Source organism: Sceloporus undulatus, chromosome 1 (genome assembly GCF_019175285.1).
Source record: "Sceloporus undulatus isolate JIND9_A2432 ecotype Alabama chromosome 1, SceUnd_v1.1, whole genome shotgun sequence".
NCBI lineage: Eukaryota > Metazoa > Chordata > Lepidosauria > Squamata > Phrynosomatidae > Sceloporus > Sceloporus undulatus.
This window is the reverse complement of record NC_056522.1, coordinates 238,808,468-238,835,864: the sequence shown is the minus strand read 5'-3', so window position 1 is coordinate 238,835,864 and position 27,397 is coordinate 238,808,468. Positions and strand designations below refer to the sequence as shown.

Here is a 27,397-nt window from a genome sequence, read left to right as displayed (position 1 = left end):
TCTGGAAAAGAAAAGAATTAGGAGAGCAAAAAATAGAACCCACCCATGTAAGTCCCTGGGAACCGTACTCACTTGCTGTGCACTTCTTCTTTGGAAACTGAACTTTCTCTCAGCATTAAAGACACCTGACAGCTGCATTCTCCAACGTGGTTTCTGAAAAAAGTTAAAAACTAAGTCAGAATCAGTAAAAAAAAGCTGCTCTTCCTCTCAAAGTAAATGGAAATGATACAAAAAAGATCAGCCCACTCAATGATGCTTAAAATGTTTCCTCACCCAGCCCTATGCCCCAGTTGATACAGCTACTTTCATTATCATTGGCTAAAAGGAAACTATATTCCCCTCCCCACAACTTTTCTCCCTGTCTATGTGGAGTCCATACAATTTTTGAAAGACATATAGAGGCATTGCTAGACTGCTTCAAAACAAAGGCGTGTGGGAGGTGGGAGTGGGAAAGGACTCCCGCCAAACAAGCAACCTGAAAGCAAATAAATATCAGAAGCTGGAAAAACCAAGCAAAGGAAATGAAGTGTTTTGCAAATGCTTAAAATTTCTCCAAACCTTTCTCCAGTGTTTGTTTATTCAAAACCATGTGTTTAATTTTCTTTAAATTTAAGATACTGAAGCCAGGTCCCTTCCCTCTTTCCCTTGCCTGCCCTCTCCTTCCCTTCCCCTCCAAATAGAGCAATCAATCCACATGGATTGTTTCAGACTCTGCATGTTTATATTTAAAAAATTTAAAAAAACAGAAGTGTCACCATATATGGTGCTGAGCACTTATTCTTCCTTTTGCAGAGGAATGCCAGAGATGCCTGTTGGAAAAGACTCGCATTAAAGAAGTCATTAAAATACTTTCCCCTCTTCCCCCCCCCCCCCCCCCCCCACTACCATGTTATGCTTCACTGCAGATACATCTTCAAATGGATCCTCTCCCCCAAGGGATACCAAAAAACAAAAAAACAGATTTCATGTCTTTAGGCAACTGTATAAACACTGCCACTACACGCCAAGGAGTTATTCAGAAAAGAACAGGGGAGAAAAGAAAAAGATGCCTTGATCACTAGCCAACAGTTGAAGACAGAAGAGATATTTTACCAGACGATGGATTTTCAAGGTTTTTCAATCCAAGCCCAATCCTACAACTAGACTTGAGGGTTTTTAATATACAAGATTTATCTCTCTGGAAACAGTCTCTGGACACTGGATATAGCAATAAGACCATGAGGAATTCCTGAACTGTTCTTTTAAAATGACCCCATTCTGCTTTCAAAATGGCTACATTTTAAGACGTTCCACAAAACACTGATGTACAGATGGAAGAAACCTCAAACTCATCTCAATTTAGCCATGAACTGAGTCATTGTCTTCTACATGGCTATAACAATTTAGACCAGGGTTTGTCAACAAGGATTCCCTGTAACCCTAGGATTCTATGATAGGTTTCTAAAGGATCCATGAGAGACCATGCTTGAAAAAACAACAACACTTTAATTAATTGTAAATATAATAATTTTTATGCAGGGTTCTCTGGGACTTGAAAAATATTGCACAATTTCCTATAGGCAACTATAGAGACAGGCTGAGTTAGGCCATAATATCTAAAATATGAGTGGGGAATCTCTCAAGAGTCTTCACATGTAATCTACTAGAGGCTGCATGCTAGCAGTGGGCAGGGCAAATCTGCATACACTGGAACTGAACAAAACCAGCAGTCACTACATAAATTTCTATATCCTTTCAAATTATGCATGAACACACTGCATTCAGCAAAATCTCTGAAGAGCCTTCCTTCTTGAGAGAAAGAGAGAGCAGGAACAGCGCTTCTTCCAACATGACATTTATTGTTATTGTTGTTAACTGCTCTTGAGCTGGCCCATGGCTACTCTGTGGATAAGACATCTCCAACTCTCCCTATCCTCCACTGCTCTGCTTAGGTCCTGCAAATTCAGGCTTGTGACCTTGCCGATTGAGTCTATCCATCTGGCATGTTGTCTTCTTATCTTTCTGTGGCCTCCTACCTTCCCTAGCATTATTGTCTTTTCCAATGACTTTATGCTTTCTCATGATGTGGCCAAAGTAAAACAGCCTCAGTATTGTCATCTTGACCGCCAGGGAGAGATCAGACTTAATCTGTTCAAAGACCAAATTTTTGTCTTTTTGGCTGTCCAATGTAACCTCAGCACTCTTCTCCAGTATCACATCTCAAGAGTTTATCTGTTCACTTCACTTTATCTTGCACTGGTAATCTCTCGTCTTGATTTCTGTAATGCGCTCTACATGGGACTACCCTTGTACCAAGTTTGGAAGCTTCAATTGATTCAAAACGCAGCAGCCAGACTGGTCACTGGTTCATCCAGGTTTGACCATATAACACCTGTCTTAAAATCCCTTCACTGGCTACTGATTAGCTTCCAGATGCAATACAAGGTGTTGGTTATTACCTTTAAAGCCTTGCATGGCTTGGGCCTGAGTTATTTGCTGGAACGCCTCTCCCTACACAATCCAACCCACACACTTAGAATAACTGGGAAGAACATGTTAGAACATCAATCAACCAGGCTCATATTGACCTCCCAGAGAGCCTTCATAGCAGCTGCTCTGAAATTGTGGGACAGTCTCCTGGAAGAGATCTGTCTTATTACCTCATTGGAGTCGTTTAAGAAGGCACTTAAGACGGATCTCTTAATTGTATTATTTTTATTGGTGTATTTTATATGTATTTTATTATTGATGTATGGGTTTTAACGGACTGTAATCCGTTAATACGATCCATCTGGGAGAGGCGGGAAAATATAAATAAATTATTATTATTATTATCCTCTGAGTAAACTTTTAAAGAGTTGAAATCTGACACCCCTTGGGCTAAAGTGGAGGAACATTTGTAGGCAATAGCAATGTAAAGAATACTTGCAAATGTTCTGGTCCTTAATGAGAATAAAAAAATTTAAATCACAAAATGCTTGGGTGTCCCCCCCACACACACACACACTCACGAACAATATTTTTGCACTGTTCTTTCTGCAAAAAACATTTTTTTCCTCAAATGATTTTAATCTGGGGCAAAAAGTTCCAAAATGTGGAAAACATTTAAAAATTGTACTTTTGAAATCATTAGTTCTTGCCATGTGAGAACCATCTGTAACAGGCAAAAGCATAGCCAAAGAAGGTGGAATCAAACCAAAAGGTTTTGGGGGTTGGAGGGAGGCAATACTCTTTCCTCTTTCTGTCTTTCTCTCCCTTGGCCTCTTCATTTGACCATATTCCACTTGTTTTCTTTTGTGTTCACCCCGTCTCATGTAAATATTTACATATACATGCAAATATACATGCATTATTCTGTCACTTACAAAATATAGATAAACACATACAAACAGGTAAAAACATATAGCAAGTAATGACCTAGAATTAAAATGTTTACTTTTTAAATCTAGTGATAACTAAAATATACCAACCAATATGGAAAACAAAATGGTGGCCAACAAATTAGAAACTATCAATATACGTTCTGCAGCATAAACTCCAATCATATATGGAGAGAGAGATCCCAGAGATGCAAGCGGGGTTCAGAAAATGATGAGGCACTAGGGACCATATAGCAAACATAAGATGGTTAATGGAGCACACCAGGGAAGAAAAACAGCATGTGTTTTATAAGGTATAAGCTATAGCCAAGCTTTGACTCCACAGATCATGAAAAGCTATGGAATGCTCTTAAAGACATTGGAGTGCCACTATATTTGGTAGTCCTGATGAGAAATCTATACTTAGGAGAAGAGGCTATTGTTAGAACAGAATATGGAGAAACAGAATGGTTCCCAGTTGGCAAGGCTGCATACTATCATTTTATTTGTTCAACTGGTATGCCGAAAATATCATATGATGAGCAGGTTAAGACTCAGAAGGAGGAGTGAAGGAACATGAACAATTTAAGGCATGCGGATGACACCATACTACTAGTGGAAACTTGGAACAATTACTAAGGAAGGTCAAGGAAAAAAAGGGCAAAGACAGGCTTACTGCTGAACATAAAGAAAACAAAAATAATAACCATGTAGAATCAATATAAATTCAACCTAGATAATGAGAAAATCAAAATAGTTAAACATTTCTCATACCTTGGACCAAACACTGAACAGAACGGAGACTGCAGTCAAGAAATAAGAAGAAGACTAGGAATGGGAAGAGCAACAATGAAAGAACTAGACAAGATCCTAAAGAGTAAAGATGTACAACTGAACACTAAAGTTAGAATCATCCAAGCCATTATGTGCCCCATCACCATGTACTGAATATTTTTGTGCAAATTCAGTAAATTTTCAACCTGCCATTATAATCTTTCTTCTTGACATTTCTTTGAAGTCCTTTTTCTTTTTTTTCTGATTAGATAATTCATAGTTCATAATTCATTGATAATTTATAGTTTATTTTAATTGTCAATTTTGTAGGTTTTTAATTGTACAGTACTGTGTTTTTTAGAGTGTAAGTCACTTTTGGTCCCAGTCTTGGGAGGAAAGTGGGATAGAAAAAAAATAAATAACAACAACAACCCATAGTTACAGGGAGAGAAGTAAATGATATTAAAAAGACACACATACAACAACTAACAGATAAAATACAGTTGGCCCTCCATATAAAAGGATATTTTATACACGGATTCAAGCACCCATGGCTTCAAAATATTAAAAAAAGGTATAAATTTTAAGTATCCAACCTTGATTTTTCCATTTTATATAAGGGACACCATTTTGCTATGCCATTGTATTTAATGGGACTTGAGCATCCACGGATTTTGTTATTCACAGGGGTTCCTGGAACCAAACCTCACCGGATAACAAGGATCCATTGTACAGCAAATGACACATATACAGAAAAAAGTACAATAGAAAAAATAGTCCTAAATATATTTTTAAAAGAAAGGGGGAGGGGGGAGCCAAGAAAAAAAGAAAAGAAAAGAAAAGGAACAAACAAGCAAACAACTCCCCAGAAAGGAGGGGGGAAATACCCCAGCTCTCTCTATCTACTCCTATCCCATCCTAAATCCCTTGTTGTTTTCCCACTCTTCCCTGCTTAAGTCTTCCACTTATACATATAATAGTTCCTCTCTAAATAATATTCAATTATATGAACAACCTTTTCCATAACATAGAGAAAAGATCATATTTAAATATCAAATGCAATAATTATATTATCTCCTGATCTTTTTTATATATATTCTATAAAATGGAACCAAGTCTGTCAATATATTTGCACTGAGTTTCCTTTTAACAAATTAGTCAATTCATCTGATGTGGCAAGAACCAATATTCCGAAATATTCCAAAATCCAAAATCATCCACATGGCTGAGACAGTGACACACTTTAACTGCCATGGCTCAGTACTATGGAATTCTGGAAATTTTTGTTAGTGAAACATTTCGCCTTTTCTACCAGAGCGCTCTGGTGCCACAACAAACTATAATTCCCAGAATTCCATAGCATTGGCCCATGACAGTTTAAAGTGGTGTCAAACTGGATTATTTCAGCAGTCCAGATGCAGCCTTTGTTTCATGCATAAAATTATTAAAAATATTATGTATAAAATTACCTTCAGGCTACATTTATATGTATATGAAACATAAATAAATCGCATGCTTAGATTTAGGTCCCAACTCCAATATATCTCATTATATATATGCAAATATTTCAAAATTAAAAAAATAATAATAAAATAAATCCAAAACACTTCTGGTTCCAAGCATTTTGAATAGCCTATATAAAAAAAAACTATCAATCTGTACATAAAACTAGTGGCAGTAACATTTAAGAAGCAGCCCTAAGGCTTCAGTACTGCAAATGCTTCTGGCAGTAAAGACTAACAAATACAATGTACAGTAACTCAGTTTCAGGTAGGTTCCACGATCAGGATCAGGCTACACAAGAAACGTTCATTTTGAACTGTTGACTGATCAAACTAAAACTGAAAAGGTAGTACCATAGACTTTTTTTGTTTAAAAGTATCCCAGTCCCCCAAAGTCACATAGGTTAAACAAAATCAAAAATATTAACCGAATAAGGCAACACATCTAAGCACAGTAAATAGCGTGTAATGATATTATCAGTACGAAGTTTTAGAACTGCGTTTGTCAGGACCATACCAGGGAATATGGTTTTATATTTGATCAGCCTTGCCTGAAGGGAAAATAAATGTGAACATGGTTTTTTTAAAGTCAAAAACATTCTTCAAGAGTATCTTTTTTAAAAATGCATCTGAATTTGGATTCCAAGAAAATGGAGAGTAAGCAGGCAAAGACTGTACAGGCAAAGAAAGACCATAAAGAATTATAAAATGCTTCTGGGAATGAGAAATCCTTGACATCTTGAATTACAAAAAGCACTGGGACCTCAACAAAGAAGGAAGGAAGGAAGGAAGGAAGGAAGGAAGGAGAGACTGTTACTGCAGATAGCTCAGCTGAGAGTATCTGAAACACTTTATTCACCTCTACCAGCCTGCTTGAATTTGGGAGGGCTTTCTCTGTGAACCACTATCATCACAGACACATTTGGTGAAGACACAGGAGTGAGACTTCCCAGTGGCTGCTCTCAGGTTATGCAAATCCTTCCCAGGGGAGGTTTGGTTTGGTTGGCTCCCCTATGCTGTCTTTCCACCAGCAGATCTTTAGTTTTTAAATCATGTGACAGAAGAGTGATTTCAATGTGCTGTATGTCTGTTGTTGGTTTTTTAAATCATGTTTTAAACGTGTTTTAAATTTTAAAACTCTGGGTTGTTTTTTTTAAAACTTTTACATAAAGACTTTAGCAGAATTTTGTTTAAAATTGTTGTAACCATGCCAGGAGAAAGGAACCCATGCAAGGAGAAAGGAAGGGTATTAAATAAATAATTAAATATTTGGTTTCCACAGTTCAGTTACAGGGAGACTTGATCCTGGGTGAGCATGCTGACCTGGCTTGCATTACAGAGTCCTGGCTGGATGAAGCTGGAGTGAAGGTTAGTTAATTTCTTCCAGCTTTGTTCAACTGGGTTCTCTGTAAAACAGTACATAAGGCTTGGAGGGTGGTGATGTGGAGTTGCAGTGATCTATCAGGATCCCAACTCCCTCACAAAGGACCTTGTCTCACAATCTGCTGGATTCGAATGTGCATTTTTGAATGTGGGATGCCGGGAAAGAACAGGGATTCTGTTGGTATACTGCCTCCCTCTCTTCAACCGTCTCCTTTCCTGAGCTGGCTAAGTTGGTCTCAGCAGTGGTGTTGGTGTTCCCTTGGCTTATTGTACTGGGGGACTTCAACATCCATGTAGAGACTGATCCATTAGGTACAGTTCAGGACTTCATGTTCACCACAACACAAGGTGGGCTTTAGGCTCACTGGGACTTGGAGCCTCAGCAGGGGTGAGGTAGTGATAAAGATGGTTGCTCCAGGAGATTTATGTATCTAGATGGATTCCTGATGGCTCTTGGCCAGTTTCCTGCTGGCCAGGGACGTAGCCAAGGCGGGGGGGGGGGTCTTGGGGTCCGAACTCCCCCTTCCATTAGAAAAATGAATGGTGTGTGCTGCTGCGCCACCGCACTCAAGCCCCATTATAATGGTGGCACTTAGTCTGGACCCCTCCCCCCCCCTTCCTAAAATCCTAGCTACGTCCCTGTGCTGGCTTGACACAAAATCCTGTTGAAGCCCTGGCTGATCTCTGGAATAAGGAATTGGCCAGGGCAGTGGTCATGATGCCCCTAAGCATCCCCTACCATGGCGTTCAGCCAAGTGGTTCTTGGTTCAATAGGGAGCTGGTGGTGATAAAATGAGTGGGATGGAGACCAGAGTGACAATGGCAGAAGACTTGGAGCGAGTCTGACTGAACACAGGCTAGAGCTGATTAGAAGTCTTATTCCATGGTGATGGCAGCAGTGAAGGAATTATACTTTTCTGCCACCATTGCATCTGCACAGTGTTATCCTTCAGAGCTGTCTAAAGTGTCCAGGGGCCTTTTACACTCTGAGGAAACAAAAACCACTCAACAAGCCACTGTGATGAATTTGCAAGACACTGCATATACAATCACTTGGATCAGCTCTGACATGGATGCTGAAGTTGAGATCCTACCATTCTGAATAATTTTCGGCCAGCCTCTAACATTCCATTCTTGTGCAAGATTCTGGAGTGTGTGCTGGCTTCCCAGCTCCAGGGTTTTCTGGATGAAACAGATTATCTAAAGCCAATTCAATCTAGTTTGTGGGACAGAGACAGCTTTGGTCTCCTTGGTGAATGACCCTACACAGGGAACTGGACAGAGGGAGCCTGTCCCTGTTGGTTTTGCTGGATCGCTTGGTGGATTTTGATACTATGGACTATGGTATCCCTCTAGATTGCCTCTTTGTGATGGGACTTGGGAACAGTGTTGTGCAGTTTATGTTTTTCTTGGATGGGCAAATGCAATAGGTGTGCTGGAGGACCCTTGTTTGACCCCCTGACCACTGGCCTGTGAGTCCCACCGCATTCCCATCAAATGCTCGCTTGGTGAGGCCATGAGAGACAGCCTTCTCAGTGGCTCCTACCACCCTATGGAAGAGGTGGCTAAGCTTGCCCCCTCCTGGTTTCCTTTTATTGGTAGGCAAAGACATTTCTGTTTAAGCAGACTTTTAATATATAATTGGAGGGTGGGGCAGGATATTGGGGATGTTTTATTTATCTTATAAACTTTTGCTTATTTTAAATTTTTTTAAATGTATTTTATGAAATAACTAATTGTGTTTTTAAAATTTTTATTGTACACATTTTTAATTTACTATTTCTGGAAGCTGCCTTGGTTCCCACTCTGGGAGAAGAGTGGCATAAAAAATAAAAAATAAATAAAAATACACCTTCAGGAGACTGAATATTGTTTGAAAAATGGCCAGAAGGGAAGGAATTCAGTAGCTTCTCTTCAAAACAGACCCTGCTTCTGCAATGTTTATGTGTGTGATAAAGAATTGGAAGGGCAAAATTATGGAACTGCATAGAACATACACTTTCCCCTTTTAAACAAATTAAAAGCAGACAAATTAATAGGAAGCCCATGAACAAATGAACAGACTATGAGCTCTTGGGATGCCCTGTGTCTACAGAATCAAATAGCATGATGAAAGTGAAATAGACCATATTTTGAAAAGTTGTTAAAATCTCATATAGATCATATTTAAGGCGACATGTTACATAATTATTAAAAGCTGCAAGTATCACAGAAAGAGAGAGCGAGAGCGAGAAACAGTCAGACAGACAGACAAACAAACATAGATGCTTCCACTGGATTTACCTGAGTTGTATTTCATATTGGCCAGCATGACAAGGTTGCACATTCCTTATAACCAATGTGAAGATGTCTTCATTCTGTAGAAATTCACAGCCTGCTCCTGTAGTCACTTTCCGGCCATCTTTCAACCAGTGAACTGCAGGGAAAGGGTCTCCAGCAATGGCACAAGAAATAAGAATGTTTTGCCCAGGTGCTGCTGTCACTGACCTTGGTTTGCTAATGAACCATGGCTGAATGCCATCTTGAGGTTCTGTAACATAGAAAGAGAAAACTTAACAAAATACGTAGAAATCAATGCTGAGGTTGCCATCTTCATCTTAGATTATGACAGGCTACCACTTGCTCTCATGCACAGTTACGATATCAAGTATAGGGGCTCTCTGAACTACACAGAGAATTGTCTTGTGTGTGAGAGACTGAGGTCATACTGCCTGTCTTTGTGCAGCATGAGTGAGTAGGACAGTGGTAAGGAACAAGAATCATATCATTGCAGCAGACCAGAAAGCTTTCAACTCTGCACTAGAAACTCAGGTAGCAATTACCACGAAAGATATTAAGACTCAACAGTCCTCAATCAGAATCTGTTTTTGTTACCTAAGTATCTTCAGCAGTGGCCAGCTGGATCTGATACAGATATTCCTGCATTATTTCACTTGACAAATGTGATGGTTATTTTTTAAAAAATGACTCCACAGACCCACACTGCTAGCACTCAAACTTTATTGAAAAATATGTGGACCAGGAGCTGAAAAAGTGGTGTATGGGTGCACCATTATGTCAGTAGTTTATACACACATCTGTAGGAATGGATTAGGGCTGAGAGAGCAGAGTGTTCTGTTAAGGAAAAAGCAACATGGGATATACAGTGAAAGAAATAAAACATGTATGTGAGAGTCAGGATGACTCAGCAGAAGCAATTAGAAGCCACACAGGTGTAAATGGTAATATAATTAACAAGTCCTAAATGCCAAGGACAGAAGTGCAAAGTGAATAATTGAACATACCTGAGAATTGTTAAGTGGTCAAGGTAAGATGATGAAATCATTAATTATGGGATGAACCAAGAGAACCAATGAAAAAGGTTGTACACGCCCACTGGGTGGAAACAGACAACAGTGGGTGGTATTTTGCAAGGACTATAATAATGGCTATGAATCCCAATGTATTTTGTGGGTAGTAGTTGTGGAGAGTATTGTTATATTGGAGTTGTGTTGGATAGTTTTGGAGCTGTATATAGTAGAATAAAGTAAATCTTTTATATAAGACTACTGAGTTGTCTGGTGTCTTGGGTCAAGCTACAAGAGCCAGCTGGATCCTGAAGAAGGGTGAAGACTTCTGTGGAAGCAAGAGTGAGAAGGCTTGGAGAGTTTGTCAGGGTCTTCAGCCTATTCTCTGTAACTCTGCTGCTTTAGAGCAAAGCTTTATCCACTGGCCAAAACTGGTCAGCATCGGTACATAACAAGGTGGTGAGTTCGAGCCAGAGGTGAAGAGCTACAACTCCCATCATCCCTGACATGTTCACCCTGGGTATCAAGCTGCAATAGGGAAAGCTGAACTAAACTCAGTGGCTCAGACTTTCTTCAGGATATTATCTGCAACAAACTAGGACAACAACAACAAAAAAAGAGAAGGGGGGGGGGGCAAAAGTTCATGCTTAAACTCTTCCAAACACATTTCACTGTTTGTCTCAATGTTAACTATAAACATCAACTTCGGTCAATTAGTTTTAAAGTTTGCTTCTTTTTCAATTTCCATGTACACATAAGAATCTGGAGAACACAGCTTTCCTTTGTAAATTTTTGCAATTCTACTTAAGTCACACAATTTGACAACTTTAGAGAACTGGCCTGGAGTGGGATGGAGGAATGGAAGATGCTCCTTGCCTAAGATGTTGTTTACCCAAAGGTGAACCTTGAACATATGAAATAAATCTTTTGGCATGTACACATGTGCATGCACACACACACACACACACACATTAAGAGAGATTTACATGAAGCTTTGACAATCTCCAATACAGACAATGACTACTGCTTGTAGGGAAAATTTCCAAAAGTGGTAGAGCATCAACTGTGAGCTGCAGTTGAGATACAAAGGCACAAAAGGTATCAAGAATTCCAGCTTCAGAAGGAAAGAACTGAACAAAATAATCCATTATTATCATTAATTCTGGGAAGGGAGCAGAACTAGGCTGATCATTCATACTATTTTAAACAGGACAGTACTGTTTCCCCCCATATTTCTAGACCATCCTGTCATTTTAATATAAATGTAAATTTTGTTCCATTTTCAAGAAAAATGCCCTATTATGTCATGGAATTTGAAAATGGTTTGAAGATTATAGTTTGAAATTATAGTTTGAAATTATAGTTGTCAAAAAAATTGTGTCATCGAGTATCCCATATTTGTCTCAAGGAAATACGGTCAGCCTAAGCAGAACTAAAACTACAGTATATTAAAAATGACCACTCAAGAACAACTCAGTTGAAACATATTGAGCTCTCTACACACCTCCACAGCTACCACAAGAGTATGTCTATCTTGTTTTGTGCACACTAAAGCTCCACACATTTCCTTACTTCTGCAACTGGCACATCCTCATGCAACCAAACATGGGTTGAGGAGAAGGGGTGGGGACTCGTCGGGACTCAATTTATAAAATGAGTCTATCTCCATATGTATGGGGCAAAAGGAATGAAACCATGTTAGATCTGATACTCAGCATGAATTTAAGATGACTGGTGTAGCATAAGAATCCATTTTGAAGTCCGCCCTTGGGCCTTGCTTTGAAAATGGGCAGAGAAGATTGGAGCTACTACCCCCATTTTAATGCCTTCTCATTACCTTTAGAATCTTCTAAACTCTAAATTTTCCATTTCAAAACCTTAACACATTTTTCCCCTAAGAATATTTGTTTGCTCTGATATTCAGGGAAACAGAAAGGGAAGAACAGCTGAAATGTTCTAAAGACTAAGAAATATGCCTCAATTTCTGAATAGCAACTTGGAACCAGGGGCTAGTCTACATGTAAGTGAATTATGTGAACTGCTGTGGATTTTTGTACATTCGCATTGAGGACTGTCTTCACTTTCCTGGCCAAAATCACATCCATTCAACTCTCTCTCTGCTGAAAATGCACAACCATATGAATCCATTCAAGGCAGATTGATGGCCACACGTTAAACAATGCACATCCTTGCAGGTAATCCAGTAAAAACAGTGATTCACCTACAGTATTGCATGTGATTCAATTTGCACTTTAAATATTAGAAATTAGACTCTTCGTCTTCAAATGTGATATTAGTTTTTTAGGGGGTGCAAACATTAACCAAATATTTCCTAGGGGTGTGGGGCAGAGAAAAGGTTGGGAATCACTGACCTAGAAGATCATACTGTGTACCAAGCACCATCTTAGCTGGAAGATTATTCTTGTAGAAGAGCCTCTTTAAAAACTTAAGGGCTTGTTTGTATATATTTATTTCTCTAAAGCATTCATATACTTTTTAGCCAAAAACAAGCTCCCAGAATGGCCTACTATTAGTTAAGTTGACAATCCTTGTTCTCTGTTTCACAGCTGAAATAAGATGCAACCACACAAGGGAGAAGACAATAGGGAAGTAAAATTAAGTTCAGCAGCAGCTACTGGGATCCAGCAGCCTGGCTGCTCTCTCTCATCTTGCCTTTATGGACACAGAAATAACTGGAGCCTGGAAAGAACAGATTTCAACAATATAGGGTCGGAGATATGATGGAGATGTGGCTGACTGTTTGCCCACCACTGATATTGTTCTGGTAATAAAGAGAACCCAGAAGAATGTATTGCTTCTGAACTATTTCCAAGGGCACAAAACTTTAGTTATAGTGAAAAGTTTCAGAGCAAACTCTGAGTGAAAATGCCAACTGAACAGAATTATTGCACCGACTCAGGGAAGAACAACACGTTTGATGTTTAATGTATATGCTCAATTATAAGTCAAACTCGCGTATAAATCGAGGTCAGGTTTTGGGGCCAAAATAATGTATTTTGATATGACCCATGGATAAGTCAATGGTAAAACATAGGGGCATATCATGAAGGATCTAAAGAATGAAGTAAACATAAATGATGCCAAATAACTTTGAAAATTCCAATAGGCATAACTGTTTGTGATCAATCTAAAGGCTGGAGGGATGAGATAGTAGTGGTGGTGGTGGGTCAGTGCTTCATTTAGGTGCTCCAAGATGGGAATAAACTCTCACCTTTCACCAGGGGATGGTTCTATTTTAAAATAATAGTTAAAATACAGTACACACATTAACCAGTGGATAAGTCAACCCAGGTTTTTTGGGTCAGCATTTGGACTAAAATGTCTAGGTTTACTTATGAGTATATACAGTACATAAAAAGCCATGTTGGCCAAATCATGATAATCTTGAATTTCATGATGTTTATATAGTACGGTACTCATTCATGCCAACACATCTCATACAAATAATCACTCTGTTTCAAATTTAATGGCAGGAGTTCCATTGTGATTTAATCTGTCTATATACTGTAAAAGCATGAGTGAAAATCCTACAGCATTCACACAGTTTCTAAAAGCCTTCTAAAACTGATAGGTCTTTTCCTCAGCAACTCATTGGCTGGGGAGGAAAAGCAGAGGGTGTGAGAAAGAGATTGAGAGAGAGAGAGAAAATGAGAGAATGTAGAAAAAGAAAGATCCATGCTGACTAGGGATTCTGTAATCCAATCAGTAACTTTCTCCCCACCTCAATAAAATAATATGAAAGCCAGAGAGCAAAATGGATCTGAGAAAGAAATAGGCTGTCAATATGGGTGGCAGAAAGAAGGAAGGTAATGAGGAAGACAGGGGGAGGGTCTGGCCTAGCATACAGCTGGCATAAACTCTATAGTCCTGAAAGAAAGTCCTGGAGAGTAACCCTTCACATCTTATGTTATCTGAAAGCTTCCCTAAACTCTTATTGGTATAGGGTATGGTGGAAATATTTTGAGAGCCAGCATTGGACTACAACTCTGGAGATCAGGGTTCAATTCCCTGCTTGGCCATGGAAACCCATTAAGTGCCCTTGGATGAGTCACACACACTCAGCCCCAGAAAACTCTGTGACAGGTTCACATTAAGGTTGTCACAAGTCAAAAATGACTTGAAGGCACACAACAACAACAATTATTTTAATTAATAAATAGATAAACCTAAATTCTTGGACACATGGACATACAGAGATAGAGAGAGAGAGAGAAGGGAGGGAGGGAGGGAGAGAGTCTGCGGATTTGACTGCCTGGAAATGGCCACAGCCCATATTATTAAATGGTGGCACAGCACACTGATGCCCTTATATGTCCAAACACACATTACCAACATTTAATGATTTGGGGTGTGTGACTGTCTGCAGTTTTTGCCATTGCTGGGTGAAGATCAGAACCAAACCCCTGGAGATGGGAAGACTCCACTCTATGATGAATAGTTACAAAAGTAATCTCTACCTAATTTAACCAAAGGAGCATTCATTTGTCCCCCCCCCCCCTTTAAATCTTATTACACTATCGCTTCATCTCTTCCTTGACTTACAATATATTCAAGAAGCACCTAAAGGCAATTACCTTACTGTTCACTCCTTGAGACTCCTTTTTTCTCTGATTCTGGTTTTTACTGTTTGTACTGTAACTCTCTTTCCAAAAATATTCCCAGCAAACACTCATTGGTTAGAGGCTCAGACACACTTCCCTTTTGGGCTAGTTCCTTGTGCTCATTTATGTTACTATTAAGTCTCTTTCTGCAAGTGCTTCTTCAACAAGCAATTTTTAGACATTTTTATCTGCAAAATATGTCCTCATGAATTCCTGTCAGCTACAGTGAACATGAACACATTTTTTATTATTCTGATAGATTTTTAAACAACAACAACAACAACAACAAAGAATAGGAGTTTGATATTCAAAATAACTACAGCTTGGAAAAGTTATGTTTTCAGACTACTACTTCCAAAATCCTCCTTGCAGCATGGATCTAAAATGGAGAGTGGAGAAGAAATGGGAAGCAGGGGAGAGTGTGATCTCTCTTCCCATGCTTATAGTAGAAGTACGAAAATGAGCCTCCACATTTCCTCCCATGAGAAAGATATGTGCTATCCCAGAGAACACATCTTCCTGCAGGCAATGCATGAGCTCTAGGGATGTCAATGAAGTTCTCCCAAACCAGCCTGGGAAAAGCCCGTTTTAAAGGAAAGGAATCCCCCTCCCCCCAGCCTCCAGCTGATTCTCTTGCTCAAACTTAATTTTCTGTATGTCTTTGGCTGACAAACATTTTGCATTGTAGGATTTTGGTGACTGTAGCTGACAATATCACTTCAACTGCCAAAGCCCCCATTCTCTGGAATGAAATTGAACTAGATTGCATAGGACCAATTTTAAGATATATGGGCAGGAAACCAGAGTAGCAGCCCCCCCCCCATGGGGTCTTTACACTTTAACCCATTTTTCTCATGTATTCTTTATACCACTGGATCCTTTCATATTACACAATTTAGTATTACAATCCCACTTTAATGGCCATGACAAAATCCTATGGAATCTTGCAGTCTGTAGTCTGCTGAGGCACTATTACACACTTGTATCTTCTTGTTGTTATATTTCAGTGAGAAAAGTGACAATATAATACATGCCAAAGGCAACTTGATCTTAGAGGAAAGTTTTGATTATCAACAAGCCACCATATTTTAAAGCTGCTCATTAGGTCAGTTTTCTCATATCAGAGAATCGCATTCTCAGGGTTTCAATTCCTATGGTCCAAAACATACTGCAGAAATAATTCAGTTTGAGATCACTTTAACTGCCCTGGCTCAATGCTGGAGAATTCTGGGAACTGTAGTTTTGTGCAACATTTAATCTTCTCTATCAGAGAGCTCTAGTGTCACAATAAACTACAATTCCCAGGATTCCCTAGCACTGAGCCAAGGCAGTTAAAGTGGTCTCAAACTGGATTATTTCTGCAGTGTGTTTCTGACATATATCAGCACACACTATATAAATGTTTATAATGGAATACTTTTGCTATAGAGCTGTGCTCTGGCAACAGAATGAGCAGAGTGCAGGACAAATATCCTCCAGCAACCTGTGCAGAACACAACAATGGACTGATTTCTCTATACTTTCTTTGAAAAAAATATGTTAATTGGACTGAATTGAACATATCAATTTGTAGCTGAGCCATAAGCTTAATGCAGATATTTATTTATCTTTCTTTTCTTTTTTTTTACCTTGCACAGTCAGAGTTGCTTCAGTCTGAATTTCTCCTAAGCCATTCCAGGCCTCACAGGTGTATTTTCCCGTGTCCTCTGGGAATACCTCTTGGATATACAGGCTATATTCATTGCCCTTCTTCTCAAAATGAAAATCCTCTGTTTCCTGGATTTCTTTCCCATTGTGCAGCCAAATTATTTCAGGAGGTGGGTTAGCTGAGCCACAAGAAAACACAAGGCTTTGAGATAAACTGTTAGCAGCAGAGGAAGTGGGTGAGCTATTCTACTAAGTCTACTGCAGTGGTAAGATAAGGTTGAACAAACAACTCACATGAAATTTCTTTTACTATAGGTTTTGAAAAAGACCTACTCTGAGCTAGATTCTACTGTGAATTACACAGAGGGAATGTCTGCACCCTGGCAAATGAGTCTGTGCTTGGTTTTTTATTTAGATATATATGTATCCTTGACTTTCATCACGGGTAACCCAGAGAAATTGCACCAAATTATCTGCCTTGCTCCTATCTGCTCTCCCCTCACACTGATTTTCTGGGGGGGAAATCTAGCAAAACGTATCTAGATAGTATAATGACTCTTTCCTTTTATACTTACCTCACCATGAAGTTCTGGAATGTTAGATGAGTTGATACTTAAACTGATTCTCCCAAAGCATTTCTCACCCTTCTGTGGGTCTAATCTACAAATATGTACATGAAAACACTCCTAATTCCACTTTCCTAACCATGCTTTATGAAATGATTCCAGATGGATTTGTTTATAATCTCCTTTCTGCCCCATTCAAAATGGTTTGTTATTCACAGTGGCTAGAAATACCACTCACTGAACTTTATTAAAATTCTGTTGGCTTCCATATGTATTGGAGTAAAGATTTAGGTGGATTTTTTTAATCTGGCACCTTCTCTGTGGCTCCAGCTGAGTAACAGCACTGGCCTTAAAACATACTGTATGTGGCAGATAATGCCCCAATGCAAATTGGTATTAAAATCACAAACATGTTATCTTAAAAGAAACCCTATTATTTGCATTATTTTGGGATGGATAAGAGCAAAATATGCTTAAAATAAGGACATTTCTGGGGGAAACCGTGAGATTTCCTGGCTAGTGAAGCCTTCCCAGATGCTGACTTTCAGATTATTAGACATAAAATAGAAAAATTGGGATACAGGGAATAGGTTAGAAATCAAGAAACAGAGAGGGAAATTGGTTGGTTACAAGAGCAGATGAGCTTTGAGAAAACCAGAAACCACCCAAACATGACTCATTAATAATGAACAACAAATACCTGAAACTTCTACTGTCATAATCACTTGGCTGCCATCCATCACCTTGAGATCACTTAGACCTTTAAGGAAAACTGGAGGGAAGGTTTTGTCAGCTGGGGCAGGATGTATACTTTCCAATTTATTTCTGCTTCTCTTTTCTGCATAAATAAACAACACAACGGTTTCTTGTTAGGAGGTCTTTAAATAAAAGCATTCAACTTCTTTTCAATATGAATGAAAGTTAATAGGATGAAGGTACTTCTAATGGGTAAATAACTCATGCTGTATCCACAAGAGGCACCTACGCAGGGCATATTTGACACTAAGGATTTTGAGTGGAAACTTTCTCATTTCTAAAAATTTAATGTTGCGTAGTATTAATTAAGAACCTAACAATGGATGAAGCATGAGAGAAACGGGGCATATGAATGTTACATATGCAAACACAAAATTCTGTGCACACATATAATTTTTTTCCTACAATTTAGTAAAATGCAAAATTGTTCAAAAGTGAAACAAAAGAAGCACAGGCCATTCTGTCATGTCTTAAAATATTTACAGTTGACCCTTCTTATACACAGATTTTTTAAAAACTTTATTAATATAAAAATTGTACAAATATTATCAATACATCTCCATTCTTATTCCCTTATACATCAAATATTAAAATTTTCTAACTTTTGCTTCTCTTCACAATTGTGTACTTCCTGGTTAGTTGAAATTCTATCACTCTCATTTAATATTTATTCTACTGAACTCTTAGCATTTTCCTTACCACTATTGCTTTTTAAGCTTTCCAAACTTAACTTCTCCCGACCTTACCTACTATACCAACTACATCTACTTTTTCCTATTTAAAAACAAATTGTTAATTGTCATGTGTTCTCTATCATCAATCTACATCTATTCTAATACATATATATATACTTTTTACTATAACCTAAATTACACAAATAACTTCTCCATATATTTTAGTACTGTCCCTAATTCAGAATCAGATTATACTTCTAATATCATATACATTTTGTCATCGTTTTCATTTTTCAAAGAGTCTTTCCAGACCTCCCATTCATTGTAAAAACCTTTGAGTGGTTTATCCTTCAGTAAGTATGTCAACTTATCAATTTCATATAGGTCTAACATCTTCCATTTCCATTCTTCAATCTCTGGACATTCTTCTTTTTTCCAATTTTTAGCAAATATAATTCTTGCGGTAGTCAGGGCAAATAGCATAATCTTCTCATATTCCTTCTTCAAATTAAGATCTTCCATCATATTCAAGAGATATAATTTGGCAATCGGTCTTCTTTTTATTCCAAATATTTTCTTCATCTCTGTGTGAATACTTTTCCATAAATTTTTAGCTTTGGGGCAATTCCACCACATATGTAGATAGCTACCGACTTCTTTACATTTCCAACATATGTTTTTATTTTGTTTGAACATTTTTGCCAATTTATACGGAGTAAGGTACCACCTACACATGGATTTTTATACACAGATTCAAGCATACACAGTTTGAAAATGTTCAAAAAAAGTATAAATTACAAATATCAAACCTTGATTTTCCATTTTTTATAAGGGACACCATTTTGCTATGTCATTATATTTAACGGGACTTCAGCATACACAGATTTTGTTATACACGGGGGATCTTGGAACCAAATTCCAGTGCATAACAAGGGTCCACTATATAAGTATTCCAACAAAATAATTTCCAGCTAACATTTTCAATTCATGCAAATGATATTTCAATCTACAATTATTTAAACTACATTCACTGACTTTTTTTCTTATTCAAATACTTCTGTTCAACTACTTTTGACTTTAGGAGAATGTTTTTTGGACATTTATACATCACGTAAAAACCTTTTAAGAATTACCTTTTAGTTTCATTTATATATATCAAACAAATATGCTAAACCATAGCCCAATTTAGGTTACTGGATAATGTTATGAAGTATAATTAGAGGATGGCAAGAGAGTTTAGTTGTATGTTTGGTCTCTGTCCAGCTATGCCAACTGGCCCAAACATGTCTTCCAGCAAAAATTGAAATGATGAGCTAGTGTGCTGTTATATACTTAAAAGACAGTCTACAATCCAGGCCCACAGGACACATATCTGAGTAAAAATGTGCCTTTGAGAAGAGACATTTGCATAAGAAAAGATATAAAAAGGTGAAGGGAAAGCAACTTACAAATTTGTGTATGTGTGTGTGTATGTGAAACACTGAGTGAGTGAATGAGATAATGGATTCAAATTATTACCTTATGGGATAGAATCTATATAAACAAACCAGAAAGTAGTTCTCACATTACATAAGAGACCCACGCGGATGTTTCCTGTGCAATAGACTATATTAATGCATGAACAGGATTCCCCAATGAAGAAAACTGCTTCTAGAAAATTACAAAACTGTAGAGGTTGGGGTGGGTGATGTACCAACATGATCAATCAAGTCAGCATCAGGAAAGGAGATTGCCTTTGGGTAAAATGAAATGCTTTTGCCAAATCCTTGTTGTTTTGGGATAACAGGAAAGTGGAAACTGGAAGGAATAAATGTAAATCTACTGGCTCCAAAATATAATCTTGGATATTGTGCAAGATGTGCCAAAAATAGTTATGAAAAACTTTGTACACTATTCTTGCTTAACACTTGGGACATAAGAATGAATACTCTTCTGGAAAAAAAAACCCACTAAAAATATCTTAAATTCCTAAAACAAAATAAAAGCACTGCTTATTAGAACATATCTGGTTATAATCTGGTTCTCAAGAAGAAAAATTATGAATGCCATACGTTTCTATTTCATATACAAGCAAAGAAGCATGCAGAATTAGACTCACCTTAATTCTGCAATGAATATAGAAACTGATAGGCTGTTGTACAGTGAAAGAACTAATATTCCCAAAACCAATAGGACTCAGACAAGTTTCTAACAAACAGTTTCAAGCTGATTGAAAGACATAGCACTTACATTTTTGCCTGATTCTATCTGATAATAATAATAATAATAAAATAATAATAATAAAATTTTTATTTTTATACCGCCCTTCCATAGATCAGGGCGGTTCACAGCAAATATCAACAAAACACAACATATACATTCAGGTTAAAACAATTACACAGCAGCAAAATAAAACAGAATAAAACCCCCGTTAGCCAGTCCTCTTTGCCACAGAAGAGGAAGGGAGGCCCACTGGACTTTGGTCGGGGAATGCCATCTGAAATAGAAAGGTTTTTAGGTCCTTTCTAAATTGGGCCAGGGAGGTGGCCGAGCGGAGCTCTGTGGGCAGCGTGTTCTAAAGGGCCGGGGCGGCGATGGAAAAAGTCTTCCTCGTGGTAGAGGTCAACCTAGCCCCTGGCACCCTAAGTAATTGCTGCCCAGATGTTCTGAGGGTGCGGGACGGAATGTACGGGGAGAGGCAGTCCTTCAGGTATCCTGGGCCCAAGCCATTTAGGGCTTTATAGGTCATTACCAACACCTTATATTGTGCCCGGAAGCGAATAGGCAGCCAATGCAAGTCTTTAAGCATCGGTGTAATATGGCTGGCCCTGGAAGTTCCAGTGACCAGCCTGGCTGCCATATTCTGTACCATCTGTAGCTTCCGGGTTTGGTATAAGGGTTGCCCCATGTAGAGTGCGTTGCAGAAATCCAATCTCGAGGTTACCAGAGCATGTACTACCGTTTCAAGGTCCCTCTGGGCCAGGTATGGGCACAGCTGGCGAATGAGCCGAAGCTGATAACAGGTGTTCTTGACCGTCGCATTCACCTGAGCAGTCAGGTGAAGCGACGAGTCAAGAAGCACCCCCAGACTGCGCACGGAGTCCTTCACAGGGAGTGTGACCCCATTCAGGACAGGTGGAACTACCGCCATTCCTGGACCAGGGGAACCTATCACCAGTACCTCCGTTTTCTCTGGATTCAATTTGAGTCGGTTTTCCCTCATCCAGCCCATTACTGACTCCAGGAATGCCACGAGAGGAGAGACGCCATCCTCAGTCACTGGATCAGTCGGAGACATAGAGAAGACTATTTGGGTGTCATCAGCGTACTGATAACCCCACGCCCCATGTCTCCGGATGATCTCTCCCAGCGGTTTCATGTAAATGTTAAATAGCGTGGGAGACAGAATGGCTCCTTGAGGGACCCCAGTTATAAGGGCCCTCTCATCGGAGCACACATCTCCCAGCTGCACCATCTGGGACCTCCCAGAGAGGTAGGACCGGAACCACTGGAGCGCAGTGCCCCCGATTCCCACCTCTGCCAGGCGCCCCAGAAGGATACCATGGTCTATGGTATCGAAAGCCGCTGAGATGTCCAAGAGCACCAACAGGGACACGCTTCCCCTGTCGATGCCCAGACGGAGGTCATCGACCAAGGCGACCATGGCCGTCTCAACCCCGTAACCCGCCAAAACTTTAACAATTATTTCATCCCTGGGAATCACTTGATAACACACACACACACACAACCTTTCTGTATTCAGTTTATATATCTACTCAGGTTTTATCTACTTACTCTTAAAGAAACCAGTTAATATATATGATAAAGTGGGTTATGGCCCATGAATGATTATGCCAGAACAATTGCTATCTTTTAAAAATGCCATAGGAATTTTTTGTTATGTTTTCTGCTATTAATACAGACATTCCACTGCCCTCTCTTAACAAAATGAATTTCCACTTATCATTTGTCATTATTCTGTGGCCTGTCCCAGTTGCATTAACATGAGAATGTTTCTACTTCTACTTTCCCAACTGATCTGTATAAAGGCTCTTGTCCATAACTTACTCTTTTTAATTCAGTGGAGTCTATGCCAGAAAACTGCTCAGAGGATTAAGCACCCTCTTATCCATCTCCTGACATGGTTATACTAAGGACCACTAAGTTGATACGAACAGTGTCTCTAGATCATTAATATGGGGTTATCACAATCCTAGTGACAGCAACTAGGTTATACAGCAGAATATTAAAGCACAGATTCACATTTTACAGAGCACGGAAGACTTATTCTTTTTCTCATCATCATCATTATTATCATGTTTATTTATATTCCGCTGTACTCCCAGTACAGGGATTCAAGGCGGCTAACAAATCTAAAACAGTCCAAGTTAAACATTATTAAGCATGCAAAACACAAGTTTAAAAACAATTAAACAATTCAAACAATTAATTACATTATTAAAATTTAAAGTTTAAAACTATTTAAAACAAAAACAAAACAGCATCCATGTCATGCGAAAGCCTGGTGGCATAAAAACATCTTTATCTGCCGCCAGAAGGACAGCAGGGATGGAGCCATCCTGGCCTCTCTAGAGAGGAAGTTCCAGACCTTGGGAGCAGCCACTGAAAAGGCCTTTTGATATTGTATTTGTATTGTTATTTGTTTTCGTTTTAATATACATACATACATACATATATTGAAAAGGCCTTTTCTCTTGTTCCCACCAAATGAACCCGAGATGGTATTGGGACAGAGAGAAGAGCCTCTCTCGATGACCTCAATATTCTGGGGAGCTCATACAAGTCCTTCAAATACAGTCCTTCAAATAGCCTGGACCCAAACCATATACGCTGATTTGCCACTTATTGGAGAATATCACATGAGGAAAAGGACGTCCTTTCCCCATCCTTATTGTGCAAAAGATATCAGATGACTCTCCGCTATCTGGTCATCATCCCGTCACTGAAGTAGAATTGTGCATGATCATGCAAAAGACTTTCAGATGACATTGTACTTATCCCATCATTATTCTCTCTGTGAAGCGGAACTGTCCTGTCATTTTTCATTAACGGAGGTTTCCATTATTCAAAAGTGACAGGACAATTCCATTTCATTGATAGGATAATGACGGGATAAGCGTGACATATGTGATTGTCTTTCACATGATAACGATGGGAGCGATCCACTTCACTCCCATCCTTTTGTCCTCACCATCTGATAATCTCCTGAGATTTAGGTCCAAAAGACACTGCAGAAATAATCCAGTTTGAGTCTGCTTTAACTGCCCTGGCTCAGTGCCAGGGAATCCTGGGAATTGTAGTTTATTGTGGCACCAGAGTTCTCTGACAGAGAAAGCTATACTGTATGTCTCACAAAACTATAGTTCCCAGGATTCCCTAGCACTGAGCCAGGGCAATTAAAGTGGTCTCAAATTGGATTATTTCTGCAGTGTTTTGTACTTTAGCCTGCAATCCTCTGCTGTATTTCTTGACAATACTGTACATGCCAGTGAATTCAATGGGGTTGGGGATTGTTTATGAGTAGGCACATAAAGGGCTTTAACATAGATCACTTATAACATTTAAACAACCTGGAAAATTCATGTACCAAAGCTGCCAAGCTTGTAGAAAAGGCTTCTATTTGTTTTTAATGAAGTCTACACTGTGTTGCTTTTTAATGTGCTACAGTGCATTTTTTATTTTATTTTATACATAACACAGGTGTCCCATCATTCTTTCAGTTTTAATGCCTGGCCTCCAAATGCTTGGGAAGCTGTAGCAACACGTGTTGCAGATTCCAATGGGAAAATGAAAGCTGACTTTCAATTACCAGCCTAAAAAGGGTCATGCTCAGTTTGAGAGATTAGAAATAGACAGAGGAAGCTTTTAAACACCAGATCATACAAACCGTTATTTCTAACAGGCACAAATTCACAAATAATTTTCCCATGGCATTAAAAAAAAAACCTATTGCAGGGACTTCCTTCTTCATGAATGAAGAAGGCCACCATGTTATTTTGGGTATCGCAAATGTGAGCGAGATCCTATATACCCACAGGCCAGCTCCACAGGGATTATGATTCAGCACTTCTTCCTAAGAATGTTTCCACTGTTTAAAAGAGAAGCTCATCATGCAGACAAAAAGTATCCTGCATTCACAGTCTTTATTTGCTCCCTTTGTTGAGACCTGAATCCCCCCACCCAACTTATTTCTTTTATAAATGAGAAGAAGCTTTGAGGCTTTGCTGGTTTCTTCATGGAGACTGCAGTCAAGAACTCTGAAGAAGTCTAGGATTCGGAAGGGCAGCTATGAAAGAACAAGACAAGATCCTCAAGTCTAAAGATATATAACTGAATACTAAAGTTAGGAGCATCCATCCATCCATCTTATTTCCAGTTTGTGTGTATGGTTGTTAAAACTGGACAGTGAAGAAAGCTGATAGAAAAGTAATACCTAATTTAAAATGTAGTGCTGGAGAACAGTTCTGTGGATACTGTGCACTGCTAAAAAGACAAATGAATGGGTCCAAGAGCAAATCAATGGGTCCAAGAACCTGAATTCTTCCTAGAAGCCAAGTTGACTAAACTAAGACTTTTGTACTTTAGACATATTATGAAAATATATAACTCCCTAGAAAAGACAATAATGCTTGGCAAGGTGAAATGCAGCAGGAAAAGAGGAAACTAGAGTCTTCAAGACCTGAGCAGGAATGTTGATGATAGGTGACTTTGAGGTCTCTTGTTCACAAGGTCACCATATGTTGAACTCACCTTCATGGCAGTTAACAACACAAATTGGCAACAAATGACTTCTCCACACATATATGTAGGCAATGATTAATTTTGACTCTTCATTTATGTCTCTTAGGGCTATGCAATGTACCCTAAAATGGTATCCAAACTGTGTGGACTGTCTCCATGCCCTTTAGTCTATCGATAGAACAAAAGATACTAAGGTTACTGGAACAATTTGTCTCAATAGCCTGAGTGGTTTTTCTTAGATCTGAGGAACTGGCATGGGCCAATCTTGTGCCCAAGAATGGCAACATTTCTATTTTTAGTCTTCAGATTTCCTGTGGATATTGCTGTCACCCCCTCCCACAGTCCTTTTTGTTCTCAAGACTCCAGCATATTCTAATGCTCTGAAAAAACTGGATTGAATTTCATGCTTTTTCTTGTGTGTACTGAACTTTTTCTGAAACCACACAGCAGCCAATAATTGAGGAGAGAATGAATGGCAGGGAATACATTCTACGTTTTAGTTCTTGACCCAAACTTCAAAATATATTGGGTTACTCAGTCTGCTGAAATGGTATGGGAGTACCTATGTGCATTAGCTAATTAAACATTCTTACATAAATGAATTAATATCATCTGACAGCATGATACTAATATCTGTCCCTGTCTCATAAAAACACACAATGAAGAGCAAGCTGATTTAAAGGTAACCAAACAGCAGAGTTATTTACACATCAGTAAATTCCTATCTAAATTCACTTTTTTCTAAAGTGAGTAAAATAAGAATAATCATGTGAAGTGTTTAGTTTCTGAAAAACATTTAAATATACCAGAGGAATATGTTTGCCAGAACCTTACAATAAAGCAGCCAAATAATGCCTAGCCTGAATCCTTTGCAGACACACATGCTCAGCAACATTGACCATTTATGGTGATTAAAATATTGTGTTGGCTCTGAGACTAATAAATCAACTGAACTGAACTGAACTGAAGAAATAGACTTAACTCACAAAGTACTGGTATGCTAAATTTACAGAAGAAAACTTGCATATGGATATTTAGACCAAGCAGTCACACTGCAATTTCCAAATGAGATTATATACTTCACAGTTTACCTCCATTCTGGTTTATGTCTAGCTTTCAAATTTTCTGATAGTGTTTTAGCACTGGAAGCTCAGAGGATGGGCGGGAAATATGTTCAATCGCAACTAAAATAGGAAATGCATGTTCATCTGGTTTCTTTTTATCATTACAAAGCATTTTTTTAAACTGCAAGGCTATAGCCACTGGCTGAAATTGAAAGTAAAAACCTGCAAATATTATTAAGATCAACACAATCTAGGCAGATACATTTCTTTCACTCCATAATTCACTGTTTTCAGCTTTATATTTTGTACATATAAACAATTCATCTGAAACCAATTTTTAAACAAAAAATATATAACAAATTACTGTATATACTCATGTGTAAGACTAGAAAATTTAGTCAAAAAATTGACCCCAAAAACCTAGGCCGACTTATCTATGGATCAGTGTAAATAGTATCGTTTAACTCTTAGTAAAAAGCGAAACATCCTCGGGTTCTGAAAGCACTGACTTCCCTCTACTCTCTCTTCCATTCAGCCTTTAATGTGAGCCAAAACAGTTATGCCTGCCATTATATTATAGGCTATTTGGCATTTTCCTTTGCTTCATCATCCTTTGTTTCATGTCCCCAAGTTTTACCCAGCAGACAATGAGCACTAATCCTCTTTTGCAGACCCTCCCACCCTGAAGCCTGCCATTAGCAACAGAACAATACACATGCAAATCACTCCTGCCTTCCCAGGTCACACAGTATATATTTATACCCAACTCCTTTCCAGGCAAGCATTCTCTGAAGATGCCAGCCACAGATGCTGGCAAAACGTCAGGAAGAAACTCTTCTCATGGCCACATAGCCCGAAAAACCCATTAAAAACTATGGATGCCAGCTATGAAAGCCTTCGACTTCACAAAATGTATAAGGTTTTCAAAAATAGAATTGGAAAGAACAAGAACAAAATCTGGGACTTTCCAGTCTTTTTAAATCAGTCTGGATGAGCCTCAACATTGGTCTTGAAGGAATTGCACTGGCTACCAATAATACTAT

General features: G+C 38.7%; 1 protein-coding gene across 8 annotated transcripts in view; it reads right to left on the bottom strand.

Moving 5' to 3' along the window:
• Positions 1-27,397, bottom strand: part of MYLK (myosin light chain kinase) — a 295,320-nt gene that overhangs the window by 93,889 nt on the left and 174,034 nt on the right. For 7 of the 8 annotated variants that reach the window (XM_042444623.1, XM_042444627.1, XM_042444633.1 and 4 more), the window contains 4 exons: positions 17,820-17,957; positions 16,535-16,732; positions 9,281-9,527; positions 73-153 (listed from right to left, as the gene is read on the bottom strand). In XM_042444623.1, the coding sequence (XP_042300557.1) occupies positions 73-153; positions 9,281-9,527; positions 16,535-16,732; positions 17,820-17,957 (664 nt within the window). Of the gene's footprint in view, positions 1-72; positions 154-558; positions 672-9,280; positions 9,528-16,534; positions 16,733-17,819; positions 17,958-27,397 lie in introns of those variants that run through there. The other variant, XM_042444646.1, reaches the window with a different exon arrangement.